Source organism: Stegostoma tigrinum, chromosome 31, assembly GCF_030684315.1.
Source record: "Stegostoma tigrinum isolate sSteTig4 chromosome 31, sSteTig4.hap1, whole genome shotgun sequence".
Classification (NCBI taxonomy): domain Eukaryota; kingdom Metazoa; phylum Chordata; class Chondrichthyes; order Orectolobiformes; family Stegostomatidae; genus Stegostoma; species Stegostoma tigrinum.
In genome coordinates, this window is record NC_081384.1 from 20,065,069 (window position 1) to 20,082,649 (window position 17,581).

Consider the following 17,581-nt stretch of genomic DNA (forward strand, 5'->3'; position numbering starts at 1 on the left):
AATGTTCGGTTAATTGCTACGATTGCCATGTTGAGAAACGTAAATGGATTGCACTGAAACTTCCCATATATATTCAGTTGAATTTAAAAAGTATTTAAAAATATTTAAAATATATTTAGGAAACATACTTCTTTTACTGATATTTTATTTAAAATATTTTGAAAGTTTATATTCTATTGTTTAATATAAAATCAAAATTTCTATTTTGACCATGCTTAATTAAAGCAATGGTTAACTTGCTTTATTCATGTTTGTCGCTCTAATATTTCCCTCAGTTTTAGCAATTGAAAAAAAAGTTAAATTCCTGATTTAAATTTTCAACAGAATGCTATTTGTTCATTCAACAGTTTTAAACTGTGCCTATTATTACCAAATGAGTAGTAACAAAAGCACCACTTTAAACTAATGAAACGAAAACCAGTCAACATACAGTTAAAAACCAACCTAACCACCTGTTTACTGAAGTACAGATAAGTCACAAGTGATTTAGTTCATATTGCCCTCATGATCTTGTTTTAATGAAAAATAAATTGACTTCAGCAATAACAGTGTTAACTGGAAACACTGCTCCTCTCTAAAACTGGGTAACGCTGCACTCTGAACTTTGTCATGTACAAATTTAGTCAGAGTAAAGCTTTTCCATGAGATATTTTCAACCTTACCTGAAAATGGGGGATGGGAGGACACTACACATTATCAGTAAACCGACATAAGTGTTGCTGCTGCACAAACTGCAAGGTATCAACATAGTAACAGAATATTATAGCCCTGCCTTTAAATTGCATCGTGTTTAGATTTATTGGTCTTGGGCCTTGACACCACATTTTAACTCTGAAAAACATAATTCATCCCATTTAACATGCTAAACAAGACTACAGTGAATTAAAATAATGGAAGCTGGATTAACTGTTTGTTTTAAAAGCTGTGTTGGCAACGTTAAGAAGCTTAAGTTTCCACAGCTAAAAATATCTAAATATTCTTAGCTTTGGCATACCTCAAAAAGAAGTATGGTATCACATAGCTATCTAGTGCTGACAGATAACTACCACGTGCTGAATAAACAGATTCTGAAAATAACCACGCTCAAAAACACATATTTAGAACTATTTAAAATTCACACCAATATTGAAATGCTGAAAACAGACAAAATCCATGAATCTTTCACAATCCATCTTTTAAGAAGAAACTAAAACACATTTGCATGCAATGAAGTAATGAATTCATTATTGTGATTCTAACTTACCCAACCTTATTTCAAATACTGTCGTTCATAAACAGTATAAGAAATTGTTCATCTAAATATTTTTAAATGTTACATATTTAATAACGCAAGAATTCAATGAGATAGAAAAGGCTTCTGTACCTAAGTTCCTTTGAAGTAATTTGCAGATGCTGGGATACTAACAGCAATTGAATTACTTCGCTTACCTGATGTTGGCATAGTGTGCATCCGACTTTGTGGCAACAATTCTAGGGGCTGCTCTTGTCCAGATACACCATCTGAGGAAAAACATGATTCAGTTTCATAAATAGTCTGCAACATCTTTTTAAGTCCAGGCACTTTGGGCTTCAGTAACATGACAAAGTCATCAAATACAGAATAGTTTTCAAATCTTCTTTTACAGACAACTTTTTACAAACTTTTAAGCTGTTGAGTGTTGTTTTATCCTTTAAATCCTGTTGCTGAAGGCTGTGTAGAAAAATCTCCAGCTCCTTTTAACACAGTCAAGCCTGGTGAAATGCAGTGGAACAAACATCCTGAATTAGCGTTGTGATTTTCAATCCAACAACAAATACTCAGTCATCTTCCTTTTAGCAAGGCATTAATGAGACAACATGCAACATTGTAGTTAGATAGGGAAAGTCCTTTACCAAAAAACAACCTTAATACACAGACAGACACAGTTCAATAAAAAAATTAATCCTCTCACTCGCAATGAAAGTAAGGAACCCTACAATCTGCCTACTGCATTAAAGGCAAACACATTTACATAAAAGTCAACAATAATACAGCCTGAAGTGCACCAAAATAGAATAACAGGAGGAGCCGGCTATAAATAGGTCATGCACGCTCTGGGAATAAGGAACATTCACACAAACATAGGCAACCAATCAGCTGCTTTAAAATATGATTTCCTAGCTCGTGCACATTTTAACTCCATGAATGTTACTGCCAAGAGTAGTTAAATGCTACTGTATATTCAGCATAAGTGCAATGAGATAACAAAGATGGTATGGAAACAGAGAGCAAAAAAAATCACACCAACTGCAACCTCAAGGCTTTCAAAAAGTTCCTTCAGTCATACATTTTTAAAAAGTTGGTTCACGAGTAATTGATAATCAGATCGAAACAGCAATTTTGAAATAATCCTTATTTTAACTCTCTCAATTTGTGAAGAGGTTTTGTAACAATGTCATATTGCACATTGAACAGGGTAGAATAAAAATCACTCCTAAAAATTTAAACTTTAAGCATTCATGACAGTTTAAACTGGATGAGAGATTGTAGACTTCTTTGATCGTTTTCATGAAAGTAATGACGGATAAATTCAGAAAGAGGACTGAGGGTAAATAACCTGCTTAGCTCATTTACATTTACTAAGGCAAACATTCTTGGGGGGACAACTAAAGTCTATATCAACCCTACTGGGCCAGAACCTTTATTAGAAAACACAAATTAAAAATCTGATGTGTAGCATTGATCACAAAGCAGTGGACATTTTCTCTTAGTGACTGAAGAGGAAAAGTCAAGTAAAAGTAATACTTCTAATTCAATGAGAGCAACTTTTAAAATTCCTGACTTATGTTCAATTTGGTTAACCATTCAGCTATGGTGAATTAGTCATCCTTCCAAAACTTCATTTCAATAATATCAATGTTTGACTTTACCAATATTAACTTAATTATTATTTTTGTTCTGCTTTCGAGCTCATCTCAAAAAAAGTGACTACAGCTTGCATTTACCCATTTTAATTTGTCCGAGAAAGACGACAAATTAAGAAAATAAACAATATCGCCATTAAAGTTTTTGCTCTTTTTCTAACAATAACCATGCACTATGTGCAATAATTGGAGGCGGGGTGCAGTGAGGTAGGGTGAAGCGGAATGACAACTAGTTCAGCTCTGACCATTTAAAGCTCTGTAAGCAAGTTGAAGTGAACAATTAGCAAAGTGTACAAATCCAAAAGGAATAAAAAAGGAAAGCTTGCACAGACACTAGTGCCAAATATAATTCGACAAATGCAGCAACGTGTCCATCAGTTTGATTCTCTGTCTACTTATTGAAAGACCAGTTGGTGGATTGGTCAGTTTTAGAGTATGCAGCATGTTCTGGAAACAGATACACAGGGATGTATAATGACACAATGGTTATGAGATCACCTAGAAGCCCATTATAATCATATAAAAGTTTCATATATTAAAAGGATCCTCCTTTTCAGTTAACTACTTTCCATTTTAAAAGCACATGAAGTTGACAGTGAAGAACAGCACTAGTTGCTGCATTCAAGGATGCTGATACGGATCTGCGTATTCCCCAACCTCAGTGATAACAGACAACATAGCTACAGCTCCTCAGTACAATGCCGTTAAATTGCACCTGAGACTATGCACAACATAAAATTATAGAGCACCTCCTCCACTCATACCTCTCTTACATTACAGTGATTCTACTAATTAGAGTGGGTGGCATTGGGATGAACATAAAAAAAAGCACAAGAATATTGCCAAAGTAGAAAAATGCCATAAAAGTACTGTTGAAGAATTTTACAAACACTGTAATAAGGTTCTTCTTGCAGCACGTGGATAACATGGATCCAATCATTTTTGTCAGTGTAACATCCACATTGGACTACAAATTATTACAGTAAATGCCTATTTTGCAGGGAAAATTACATAGTTTTACTCCTTGTTATTAGCACCTTTTTACAATGCCCTGTGATGTTTACTAAAAAGCTCTTCGTGAGCACTAAAGCATTACTGCTGTGATGTTTGAAGTCCCCTGTTGTTTAAAAATTGAAAAAGATTCCAAGAATTGTTGGAGCTTCTATTTAACTGCTTGAGAGTCACTAAATCAACGTCTGACATAGCCACAAGTTAAATCAAACATTGCTGTACCTAAGATTAACTATGGGACTGTTTCACACCTGCTTCAGATTGAAAATGTTGATCACCATACAATGGCAATACAATTTGTTTAATCAATCCTATTATTACAAAATAATCTTCCAATGGCAAAATTAATTAATTTTTAAGAGTACTTGCCGCTCATTTAACATATTTAATAATATAAAGAAAATAGCCTTTTAATGCGCTGCTCAGGAGTAATCCATTGAAAAGATATGTGCGGCCTCCAACAAAATCAAAAAGCTTGACTCCACCCCAGGTCAAAGCAGTTCATTCACTCGCACCTCACCCATTATGTTCAGTGTGTGATCCTTCTCCCACCAACACAGAGCAGCAACACTGTACCAACAACAAGAAGCACTCCAGTAATTTACCACAGCTCTTCAGAAAGGACCTATTCAACCCATAGGTTGCAGTGCCTAGAAAGTCAAGGGCAGATGATGTTGGGAATGCCACCAACTGTAAGTTCCTTCCCAATTGGTTTGGAATGATATCACAGTTCCTTCACTACTGCTTGGTCAAGATCACAGAAGAAACTCCTTTCCAAACAGCATTGTGGATTTCCCTGCAAATATTACTGCAATGTTGGTGAAGGTGGCTCTCTTTCACCTTCAGTGGCAATTGGGATAGATCAAAAGTGCTAACCTAGCCAGCAATCTCTGCGGAAACTCTTTGTAAACCTTCAAGAGCCTCTTTATCCAATCTCCCCGAAAGCATTAGGTGTTCATCAGCCTTGTACTTCTTTTTAAGAACTTTATGAATTTTGCTTCTCTTGCCACAATATTTATTAGCCACATCGTTTTACATTGTTTGCTATGCACCCCATGTTCTTCTTACAAACCTGGCCCCACCTCCACCATCCCATCCCAGTAAAAATACAATGTTGTACCAAGCATCATTCAAGATAACAGCACAAACAGGAACATAAAACAGGCAATAAAAGCATCTATAAATATGCCAAGAGAATAAGATTAGTAAAGTCAAATGTAGGTCCCTCACAGTCAGAAAATGTGGAAATGCAATTGCATAACAAGGAAATAGAGAAAACTGAACACATTTTGTTCTGTCTTCAGAGACAAGGTCATAAATAATTTTCCAGTAATATTAAGGAGCCAAGGGTATAGCAACAAGGATCAATTGAAGAAAATCAGTATTAGTAAAAAGAAAGGTGCTAGAGAAATTAATGGGGTTAAAGACTGAAAAGTACCCAGGGCCTGATAATCTGCATCTCAGAGGACTAAAGGAAGTGGCACTGGAAATATTAGATTCACCGATGGTCATCTTTCAAAATTCCACAGACTTTGACATTTCATGCACCTTGGAAGGTGACAAAGTAACTCCATTATTTAAAAAGAAGGGAAAGGAAAGAAAAACAGACCAGCTTAGCCGACAGAAGTAGTGGGGAAAATGCTCCAGTCTGTTATAAAAGATGCAATAACATTTAACAGGATTGGACAACGTCAGCCTTGGTTTATATAAAGAAAATCATGCTGAACTAGTCTTCTGGAGTTTTTGAGGATGTAATTATTAAAACAGATAAGGGAAAAACCAGTCAATGCGCATATTTGGATTTTCAGAAGGCTTCTGGTTAGGTCCCTTGTAGGGTGGAATTTTCCACTCTCTGGAATTGATTAAAAAAAAGTGAAACAATTGGTCAAATTTGGCCCTGCTAAGCAACTCCACGACAGAGAGCCCAGGATATCAGTGTAAAAGAAAAGTTGAAGTGTTTGCCATCATCTTGGGCCAGATCTGCTGAGGGGATAACTGATCTCAGCATCCTCATGTCCCCAGCATTACATATGCCAATCCTCAGCCAAACCAATTCACTCCACACATCAAAAAATATCAAAGGCACTGGATATTACAAAAGCAACAGGTTCTGAAAATATTTATGTTGTACAGCAAGCTTTGCTTAACTGGCACCTTATCAACCAGCAGTCTTGATAAACCGGATAAAATTATATATATCAAAAACTGCGATCCAATGCAACATCCAAGTATTGATGGTGTGAACAAAGTAGAACAGTGATGCATATACTCACCGCATTATGTTTCTATTACTTGCTGTGTATTTTGACAGTGATTTTAGGAAGTGTGTTGATGTTTTTAACATGAATTTTTTTTGAGGGATGTTGATGTCTTGAAGCCTTGCAGTGATGCAGACCTCTTGATTATCCAGCATATTTGATCAACTGGCACACTCCAGGTGCAATAAGTGCTGGCTAATAACATGTTTACTATAACAACAAAGACTTGCACTGCACCTCTAGATGCAGAGCTAGCCAAATGTTCCAGTGCAACTATAATGCTAGCACCAAAACTGAAAGTGAAGAATTGTACAATTACAACCTGCATACAAAACAAAGACAAAAAATTCAACCTGGCCAAATACTGTCCCATCAGTCTAGTTTTGATCATCAAAAAAGTGATGACCCAAGCAAACAGTGTTATCAAGTGGCACTTGCTCAGCAATAATTTGTTCTCTGACCTCAGTATGAGCTCCTCCTGCACCACCTTATGCCTCACCTCACAAGAGTTTTGATCCAAAGATTAAACAGAAGATCTCGTTGAAAATGTGAAGTTAGGTGACAGTCATTGTCTTCATCAGCATGGCAGCATCTGCCCTAATGTGATATCAAGGAGTCCCTGCACAAACTGACATCGCTGGAGGATCAGGAGGATGGTGGTGGTGGTGGTAACTGTGGCAGTGGTGGCAAGGGTTGGTACTCTTCACTGCACAGAGTGACAGTTAGCACAGCACAAAATGGCTACATTATTTGGAAGCCTATCACCCTGAAGCAAAGGTATTGCATGAATTTTTTTGCAGTAACTTTATGATCTGGATGAAGGGAGTGGGGGCATTCTGGCGAAGTTTGCCAATGACACGAAGATAGGTGGACAGGCAGGTAGTACTGAGGTGGTGGGGAGGCTGCAGAAAGATTTAGACAGTTTAGGAGTGGGGTCCAGGAAATGGCTGATGAAATTCAACGAGAGCAAATGCAAGGTTTTGCACTTTGAGGAAAACAAATACGGGCATGGGCTATTTCTAAACAGTGAGAAAATTCATAAAGCAGAAGTACAAAGGGATCTCGCAGTGTTGGTCCAGGATTCTCTAACGGTTAACTTGCAGGTAGCGTCTGTGATTAAGAAGACGAATGTAATGTTGTTGTTTATCTCAAGAGGGTTGGAATATAAAAGCAGTAATGTGCTTCTGAGACTTTATAAATCTCTAGTTAGGCCCCATTTAGATTTTGGGCCCCATACCTCAGGAAGGGCATACTGGCACTGGAGCGTGTCCAGCGGAGATTCACGCGGATGATCCCTGGAATGCTAGGTTTAACATACGATGAATGGTTAAGGATCCTGGGATTATATTCATTAGAGTTTAGAAGGTTGAGGGGAGAGATTTAATAGAAACTTACAAGATAATATATGGCCTAGAAAGGGTGAACACTGGGAAGTTGTTTCCGTTAGGCGGGGAGGCTCGGACCTGTGGGCATAGCCTTAGAATTAGAGGGGGTAAATTTAGAACAGAAATGAGGAGACATTTCTTCAGCCAGGGAGTAGTGGGCCTGTGGAATTCACTGCCACGCAGCGCAGAGGAGGCCGGGATGTTTAATGCCTTCAAGGCGGATATTGTTAAATTCTTGATCTCACAAGGAATTAAGGGCTAAGGGGAGAGTGCAGAGTAGTGGAGTTGAAATGCCCATCAGCCACGATTAAATGGCAGAATGGGCTCGATGGGCCGAATGGCCTTGCCTCCACTCTTATGGCTTATGGTCTAACTTTAGGCCTTATCATTTTCAGCTACATCAATAACCTTCCTCCAATCACAAGGTCAGAAATGAAGATGGTTATTGACGACCGAACAATACTGAAGACGATTTGGGGCTCTTCTGATACTGAAGCAGTCCCTGCCCAAACTCAGCAATATCTGTACAACAAAAATCTCCAACAAAAGGAGGCAACCAACTACCCATGACATTTAATGACATCCCTATCACCAAACTCTTCACTAACAATCTACTGGGGTTTACCACTGACCAGAAACATAGCTGGACACAATCAACACTATAGCCACAGGAGCAGGTCAGGGGCTAGAAATTCTGTGGGGAGTGACTCAAAACCTTGCATTTGCAAATATAGTGGCTGTACAAAGATTGTCCCAAGATATTCACATGCACAGATCTCTAAAATTCCACAAAGAGATACAGAAAATAATCGAGGTGACTAATGAAATTGTGGCCTTAATGTTGAGACAATTGGAGTATAAAGATGTAGAAGATATGCTGCAGCCATACAAAATCATGGTTAGCCCCACTTGGACAATTATGAGCAGATATGGACACTGCAGCTCATAAATATTGGCCTTGGAGAGGGCACAACATGGGTTTACTGGAATGATGTAGACTTAGCCTGGGTTGGTGGTGGTGGTGGAAGGAGCAAAGAGGAAGAAAGAAGAGAGAGGAGAGAACGAGATAGAGCGAGAGATGCACTGCTTCAAAACTGTAGGGACTCTATGATACTATGAAACAGCAGTTGGTGCTACAACAGTTGCTCATTTTCTTTCTGAAATAGATAAATGTTTGTTAGTGAAAGGAATTAAGGGTATGGATCAAAGGCAAGTATTTGGAGATAGGTCACAGATCAGCTATGGTCTTATTTAATGGTGGAACAGGCTCAAAGGACTGAACAGCTCATTCATGCTCGTATCACCATCAGTCTAAGGTGGCAGGAATGACTGCAGAAATTCACCAAGACTTCCTCAAACAGCATGTTCTAAACTACTACAATTTTGAAATACAAGGGCAGCAAATGTATGGGAACACCACCATTTGCAATTCCCTCCAAGCCATTCATCATCCTGACCTGAAAATACACCACTACTCCTTCACAGGTGATGGGTCAAAATTCTGGAATTTAAGACCAACATTTATTGACAATCCCACACTTCTCTATTACCTGTGGTGTAATGGCAACTCAACGTGGCTTGAATGGAGAGTTGGGGCTTTAATAAGATAATCTTGATCTCTTTCTAAGGTCTAGCTTTACTTGTATTAAACATTCAACTGTTAAATTTCACTGAAAGTTTTGTTTAAATTCAGGGGTATGGAAATGATCTATTGGGGAATAGCTGCATTTAGTTAATTAAAAAAAGCCAGTTCAAACGTTTTTTTTCAGTAACAGGGGCTCAGATGTTTAACATTTCATTATTCTAAAACTAATGTTATTTGAATGGCATGCTAGGAGTCTGGCGAGTTGAAGAAATGGGAGCAAGGTGGTTTTTTTTCATTTGTTTTTAAACTTTCTCAGCCAGTAGGTAATTGGCTGTTATTTTTATCCTTAAGTATTGAATTTATAGGCACAGAAGAAAGAGATGATTGCTGAGAAAGGGTCAGTAATTCTACTTCCTATTCTGTAATCTGCTGCCTGACATGCTGTTTTCCTCCAGCTTCAGGCTGTACTGACTGATTCCAGCATTTGCAGTTCTTGCTACCTCCCTGTATGATATTAGTGTACACTTGTGTATAGTTTTGGAATCCAGAGCGGTCTGGATAGATCAGGAGAAGCTGATGCCCCTTCAGAAAGGATCAAGGACAAGGTGGTACAGGTGTAAAGTAATTTGTAAAAGAAGCAAATATGATATCGAAGTATTTTTAATTATACAGTAGATAGTTAAGGTCTGTAATTAACTGTCTGGAAATATGGTGGAGGCAGCTTTAATGAAGGCACTCAAAGGCATTACGTGATTACTTCAATGGAAACAATTTTCTGGATTACTGGAAAGTGGAAGGAGTGTGGTACTAAATCACAATGCTCATTCAGAGAGCTAGTGCAGACATGATGGGCAGAACGATCTCCTACTGCATCATAAAATGCTGTGATTCTGAGGAAAAAATGGTGATCTGGTAGTTGTTGAACCAGTAAAATCCATTTGGCATATATATATACACACACACCAACAATATTTTTATTTGTACTGGTTTTACATACGTACCATTAAATGGCTTTCCGTGCCACTTCAGACAGCAATTAAGATTCAAATAAGCTGCTGTGCATCTGAAGTCTCACACAAGCCAGACTGGGTAAGGATGGCTGATTTCCCTCCCTAAATGAAACTCATGAACCTGATGAGTTTATACAAGAGTCAACACTTTCATAATAATAAATGAGATTAGCATTTTGTTTCAGATTCATTAATTAAATTTAAACTCCTCAGTTAGCATTGTGAAATCTGAATTTATCTCTAAGGCATTATTCAGTACCATCACAACCATGGTACTGACATGTGTCAGCAACAACCGTCATTTCAAAAAGACAGAAAAGTGAATTACAATGGCAATTTTATTCTCTAAGTAGTTTTTTTTAATCAATTGTTTAAGCGGGTTTAACTATAATGCTAATTGCAAAGACACTACTTACAGGATGCAACTTCACAGCTGTTTTAGTTAATGAGATGTTTTAGCATTAACAGATAAAGTATTTCTTTAATCTATTTATTAGCATGGAAATCTTTCATCTTGATAAATTAAAACTTAATTAAAACTGTGGAAATAGAAAAGCATAGAAATCTAGGTGTTAGTCAAATAATAAAACATGCAGAAAATTCTGAGATCCTGATTTAAAAATACATATAACATTGCTTTAAATTAAAAGATAAAAGCCACTATCAAATATTATGAGCTATATATTGCTGCATTTTTGTGAAATTCTGAATATAAATCATATTACAGCATGAAGATCAAGTAATCATTTCTCTGTTTCACAATTGCGAAGTACCTTTTACGCTTTAAGGCTGTACGAAAAAAAGATTAGGGTCATAAGGCTCAACCGACCGGTTCATATAAAATACTAAGCAGAGTAGAACTACATTGCTTCATTGGAGGATGCACTGATGATGTTACCTAGCATGGTGGTGAAACTACAACCAGCCAGTTTGGCAAGCAAGTCAACAACCTAGGGATCATAATAATGTACTGTTTAAATAATTCCCAGAAATTTGGCTTTCACTTTCAAACAAGGCATACTTTCCCTAATTAACTGCATGAAAAAAAAATGCAGCAGTGCATTTTTTAATGGCTGAAGTTAAATTTCTCAGCAGTATGTTCTCAAAGCATGTACAAGAGTTTTGTTTGAGTAAATGGTTGCAGTTCATTTTGAAGATATTATTTAATTCTCAGAATTTTGTATTTTAACTTTATTGCAATGGTCAAACACTTAAGCTCTTGATCTAAATTTTATGGTAAGTTATATAACAAAGTGCCTGTGGGAGAATAAGCATACAATGATATCATCCCACCAATAACTGATTGCAAAGCGAGTAACAAAAGACCATTCCCGATCCAATACTGCAAATAGGATTTCTACAAAATACTGCAGCATATAATTTGGAAAATGCAAGCGATTATGTTGCTAATAAGCTCACTAACTGTTGCAGTTTTCATCACAGAATTCCCACTGTGTGGAAACAGGCCCTTCGGCCCAACAAGTCTACACCGACCCTCAGACATCCCACCAGCTCCATCACCCTATAACCCACCTAATCTACACATCCCTGAACATTATGGGCAATTTAGTACGGTTAATCCATCTAGCCTGCACGTCTTTGGGCTGTGGGAGGAAACTGGACCACCTGGAGGAAACCCACACAGACACGGGGAGGACACGCAAACTTCACACAGGTAGTTGCCCGATGGTGGAATCGAATCTGGGTTCACGGCGCTGAGAGGCAATCACTGAGCCACCATCCTGCCAGTTCTAAATAAGGTTAAATTCCAATTCTGAGAACATACTAACTGCCTAATAGCACACTGAAATTATATATCTAATAGTCATGTCTCAGTAAGTTAAGAGATCACATATTTGAGTTTAATACTGTTTAGAGAATACGTACATTGAAATAAAAGGTTGTTAGGATTAAAAACCCTGAGAAGTTTCTATTATACAAGTGCAGAAAGCCATCCCAGAAAAGTGATGTCACCCCTCCGAAAACAGAAAAACTCAATGGCACTGCCCTGAGAATAAAAATAAAATCAATGCTCCAAACCAGATGGCGGTATCCAAATTAGTTTATCTTGATTGCAGTAAGAAAACATCATTTTCAAATGTATAGGATTCTCCTTTAAAAAATATACTTTTTTCCACAAGCTATTTATACCGTGTATACTTTTGTAGCTGACGTGGTTTGGCTATTTTTAAACAAGAACAGGCGGACAGCCATGACTTGTTTGCACAGTTGATCCCTCAGAGTTAATGTCAAGGACTCCATTAGGCAACAAACAGCAAAACCTTGTGCTAGCACTATCAGCCATAAAAAAAGTCAAACACTATTCAAATAAATGTCATTCTACACAGAACAGCTAAAATTTATTTTTACTTGCTTTTCTAAACCTCATTTATAGCATTCCTATTATCTATGAATTCTTAAGCAATTTCTTTTTTAAATTGATTCCCAAGCTGAGGGTGCTAATTTCAAGGTCAGTATTTATTGCCCATTCCCATTATCTTCCTAAAAAGCAATTGTTTGGTACAACTGAGTGGCCTGCCGAACCACTTAAAAGGTCAATCAAGAGACAACCCCATTAGCACAATATTAAATTGATTATCAATGACACTTTAAACAGAGGTACTTGCTGACAGTGATTACCTCACGGAACAAATCCATTGTATAATCCAGTTTTCCTTAGTTTTCCCTGGTTTCAAAACAGTAAAAGCATTGGCATAAATGAACACGCAAGCAATTTTGACATTTTCTGCTGGTGAGATTGGCAGATCTGTAATGGATGAAATACTTTATGACAGGTACACTTTCCGAGGAACAATATCATTCTGGAAGCTCAATCTTGGAAAAGCTTTTCCAACATGTTATTTTTTCTAATTGTTCGAATGAACTATGCATCAAATGCCTTGCAACGTAATTGCTCAAGGAAATACAGCTTTACAGTTCATATTAAAATGACAACTTCCACTTTGATTTTGCCATTAGGAAAAGAAGAAGACTGATTCTGCTATTCCGCCCTCAAGTCTTTCCCATCAAATAACATCATAGCTGTGCTTCACCCCATTAATACACGTTAGAATGATACCCCTTGGTACCGTAGATGGAGAGTGCGCAGATCTTGGAACCAAAATTCTTCGTACGTAGAAGGATGAGGTCCCTGCAAGGCCAGTCCCTTGATGGCCTTTTTGAACTGGATATTAGTGCGGCTCTGTATCTCCTGAAATGCCTGGTCCCATTTCTCTCAGATAACTTCATGGATGCACAATGCGCCCCAGAACCAGATCTCCATGCCAATAGTCCCAAACGGCATCTCCTGTCTCGAGTTCCGATAAGTCCAATATTTTAAGATATTTTGCAGCCTGTTGTGATTGATAGCTTTTTCTTCTTTTCTTACTCATCATCTTTATCTGTCACCTTAAAGCCTGGGTTGAATGTATGTGGAAAAGCCAGAGGACGTACATGTCCCATGCTGGTGTTCTTATAGAAGTTCTCATGCAGACAGACAATTTTGCAATGGTATGGGATGACAGCTTTGGAAGGCTAAGTTAACATCATTATTCTTCTTCAATACAGGCTTTATAGTTTTGACATCTCTCTGTTTCTCCAGTAGCCTGGAGGTACTCAGGTGAACTAGTAATCTAAGTAAAGCCACAGGTTTCATGAATTGTTAAAGCAGTTATTGGGGAACTGGCAAAAATCTCCTTGAACATAAAATAAGAGGTGGGGCTATGCTGTCTTTTGACTTCTATCCATCACAAAAATAAGAAAAGTTTAATGAAAGATACTGGATGCCATCATTGACAAAACTATAATGACTATGATGAGCCAATGAAGGAAGTTGGTAATACAACAAGAAACAACACCCTCAATGGCTTTAGAGATTTAGGGATCCCTGGTCACTGCACCAAATTGTGTGTTCTGGTCTACCAGTATGTTATACCTGATGCAGTGCTCCAGCAAGGCTCAAACGCAAACTCGAAGAACAGCATCTTTTTCCACTTGGGAAACCTTCCGGACTCAAAGCTGAATTCAATAATTTTAATGCCTGAACAGCTCCTTCAATGTTCCTTATACATCTCTATAAACTGGCATGACATGGCTGCTTTCCCACAGCCAATCCATTTTCACCTACTCATGATACCCATTATCAGCTTTTCTCCTTCCACAACTTACTTTCAATCACGTTTTTGTCCTGTGAGCTTTCTTTTTCTCTCTCCCTCTGCTCACTCTCCTGTCCATCTCCACTCCAACCTCTAATTAACAGCATTAATACCACCCTTATCTAGCTACTGGTAGTTCTGAAGAAGGGCCATTGAATTCAAAACTTTGCTTTCTCTCCACAGATGCTGCCAAATCTGCTGAATTTCTCACGCAATTTGTTTTTGTTGCAGGTGATACCCAAGTGTCCTTGGTGTGCATCTTGGAAGATATCCAGCTTAAGGACTGTGGTACGAGTATGCTTTCAGCATAGACTAGAAAATCATCATAACACCAAGAGTTTGGGTGTTGTCAGAAGGGCTGTTTGAGATTAAAATCAGGGGACCATACATGAACCAGCCTGGGAGACAATACTCCCACATTACTGCACACTCCGCATCCACAGTGGTGTTCGCATTGTGAGTCACTGATTCACTGGTAGAAACTTGTTATAATTCCACATCTTTGATGAAATGAGTGTCCTTGGGCATCTTCCAGGGATGTGGTTTGATCTTTACCCTCAGAGATAATCCAAAGTGGCTTCAAAGTACGAGTCATTGATGAAATCTCTGTATCTGGATTGGCGTCTCCACAATTTCCTAGCACTGTTTAAGGTGACCAATAGTATGGATGGTAGATCTGTGTCGTAAGATGTGATCCAAAAGTTAATGTCAAGTCAAAGTGATTCCCGGAGCTTAGCTTCAATGGCCACACACACTTGTGCTATGTTTTTCATTGCCCTTGAAAAGTATTACATTTGTCTGTGAATACTGTCTCTCAGAGTCTGAAACAGCAGCCCCGAAGCTCCCTATCACACTGCTAGTCACAGGCCTCCAATCGAACTATCCACACTAACAGAAACATGCTGGCCCTAAACTCTTGTTTTTGAAAGCCTCCCACTTGCCAGACGTTCCTTTATCTGCAAACAACCTCGGCCAGTCAACTCTATCAAGTTCTAATACCATCAAAATTGGTCTACCTCCAACATATTGATTGAGGAAGTTTTCCTGAACACTTAAATTCTTCCCAAGCCCTTAACATTAGGCTATGTTTGGAAAGTTAAAGACCTTTGCTTTTACAACTATCTGCAAATCTCCTGACACATTTGCTTCTCAATTTCCTGCTGATTATTGGGGGACCTGGAGTACCAACCCATCAAAATGATCATCCCTTTTTTATTTCTTAGTTCCACCTATATAGCTTCACTGGACAATCCCTCTGGAATATCCTGTCCAAGTACTGTTGTAATGTCTTCCCTAATCAAAAACACTACTCAACTTCCTTTCTTGCCTCCCTTTTTATCATTCCTATAGCATCTATATGCCAGAGCATTGAGCTGCTAGTCCTAACTCTCCCTCAGCCATGTTTCTGTAATAGCTATGATACCCTAGTCCCATGCCCTGAGATCATTTGCTTTACCTGTCAGGCTTCCTGCAGTGAAATAAACGCAATTCATTTCATTTCATCAGCCTTCCTTTATTCCCTGTCATACATTGGTCTAGTTGGTCTATTTAACTTGCTGTCTTTAACTTTTGCACTAGCCTCAACCTGCTCTTTTGTCTCACTGCTGTGTAAGGTCCCACCTCACTACTTTAAACACACCTGAGTAGGTCCAGAAAATCCCCCCCTCCAAGATATTAGTCTACCTTGGTTCAGATACAACCCATTCCTCTTCCACAGATCACTTCTGCCCAGAAAAGATCCCAATGTTCCAAAAATCTGAGTCTCTGCTTTCTTCACCAATTTCTAAGCAACACACTCATCTCATCTAACCTCCTATTTCTATTCTCACTAGCACGTGACACTACAAATAAACCAGAGATTACAACCTTGAAGTCCTAATTTTTAACCTTCTGCCTAAATCCTTATATTCACTCTGCAAAGCCTTATCCATGTTTCTACCGGTGTTGTTCCTACCAATATATACAATGGCCTCCAGGAGCTCATGGTCCCCTTTGAGAATTTTCTGCACGCACTCTAAGGTGTCCTGGCACATGGGAGATAGCAGTTCATCCTGGAGTCTCACTTGCAGCTGCAGAAACGCCTGTCTGTGCCCCTGACTAGAGAATCCCCTATCACAACTGCTTCCTTGGACTGTGCCTCCAGGATCAGTGTTATTTTCAATTTACATAGACCATTTAGAGTTGGGGACCAAGTATAGTGTGTCAAAGTTCGTAGATGACACTAAAATGGGTGGCAGAGCAATGTATGTAGAGGAATATAGTTAGGTTTCTTGAGAGAGCAAGGGTCTGGCAGGTGAAGTATAATGTTGGTAAGTGTGAAGTCATCCATTTTGGTAGACTAAGAGCAAAATGGATTCTCATTTAAATGGTGAAAAATTGCAGCATGCTGACATGCAGAGGGGCTTGGGTGTCCTTGCGTATGAATCACAAAAGGTTGGTTTGCAGGTGCAGCTGGTAAATAAGGCACAAATGGAATAGTATCCTTCATTGCTACGGGGGGGGGGGGGGGGGGGGGGGATGGATTTTGAAAAGTGGAGGTTATGCTGCACCTGGACAGGGTTCTATTGAGGATACACCTGGAGTACTTTAGACAGTTTTTGGCCTCCTTACTTGAGAAAGGATGTACTGGCACTGGAGGGGGTGAATAGAAGGTTCATCAGGTTGATTCTGGAAATGGAGAAGTTTGGCCTGAGACAAGATTGCGTACCCTGGGACTATATTCATTGGAATTTAGAAGAATGTGGGGAGGGGTGTCTTATGGAAACATAAAATTATGAAGGGAATAGGTAAGATAGAAGCAGGGAGCTGGGTTCTACTGGCAGGTGAAACTAGAGCTAGGGGGCACAGCCTCAAAATAAGGGGGAGCAGCTTCTGCTCTGAGGAATGGTCACTGGACTTGAAACTTAACTCTGATTTCTCTCCACAGATGCTGCCAGATCAGTTAGGCTTTTCCAGTAATTTCTGTTATTGTAGCAGATTTAGGAATGAGTTGACGAGGGACTACTTCACCCAAAGGTTATGAATCTATGGAATTCCCTGTCCAATGATGCAGTTGGGGCTACCGCATTGAATATTCTGAAGGCAAACATAGATAGATTTTTGAACACTAAAGGAATTAAGGGTTATGGTAAGTGAGCCTGCAAATAGAGCTGAGTCCAAGAAAAGATCAGTCATGATCTTAATGAATGGCAGGTAGAGTATGTCCGCTCCTATATCTTATGTTCTTATACCTGCTTTACAGAGTGACTTGGGCAGGTTGTGGGTCTTCTCCATAACAGGATTAGTTTGCTGTGCA

The 17,581-nt window shown here is 38.7% G+C and overlaps 1 protein-coding gene across 14 annotated transcripts in view; it reads right to left on the reverse strand.

Moving 5' to 3' along the window:
* hdac5 (histone deacetylase 5) overlaps positions 1–17,581 on the reverse strand; it is a 316,103-nt gene that overhangs the window by 204,142 nt on the left and 94,380 nt on the right. For 7 of the 14 annotated variants that reach the window (XM_059638855.1, XM_059638854.1, XM_059638860.1 and 4 more), the window contains one exon: positions 1,429–1,500. In XM_059638855.1, the coding sequence (XP_059494838.1) occupies positions 1,429–1,500 (72 nt within the window). Of the gene's footprint in view, positions 1–1,428; positions 1,595–1,641; positions 1,999–17,581 lie in introns of those variants that run through there. The other 7 variants (XM_059638849.1, XM_059638850.1, XM_059638848.1 and 4 more) reach the window with 4 other exon arrangements.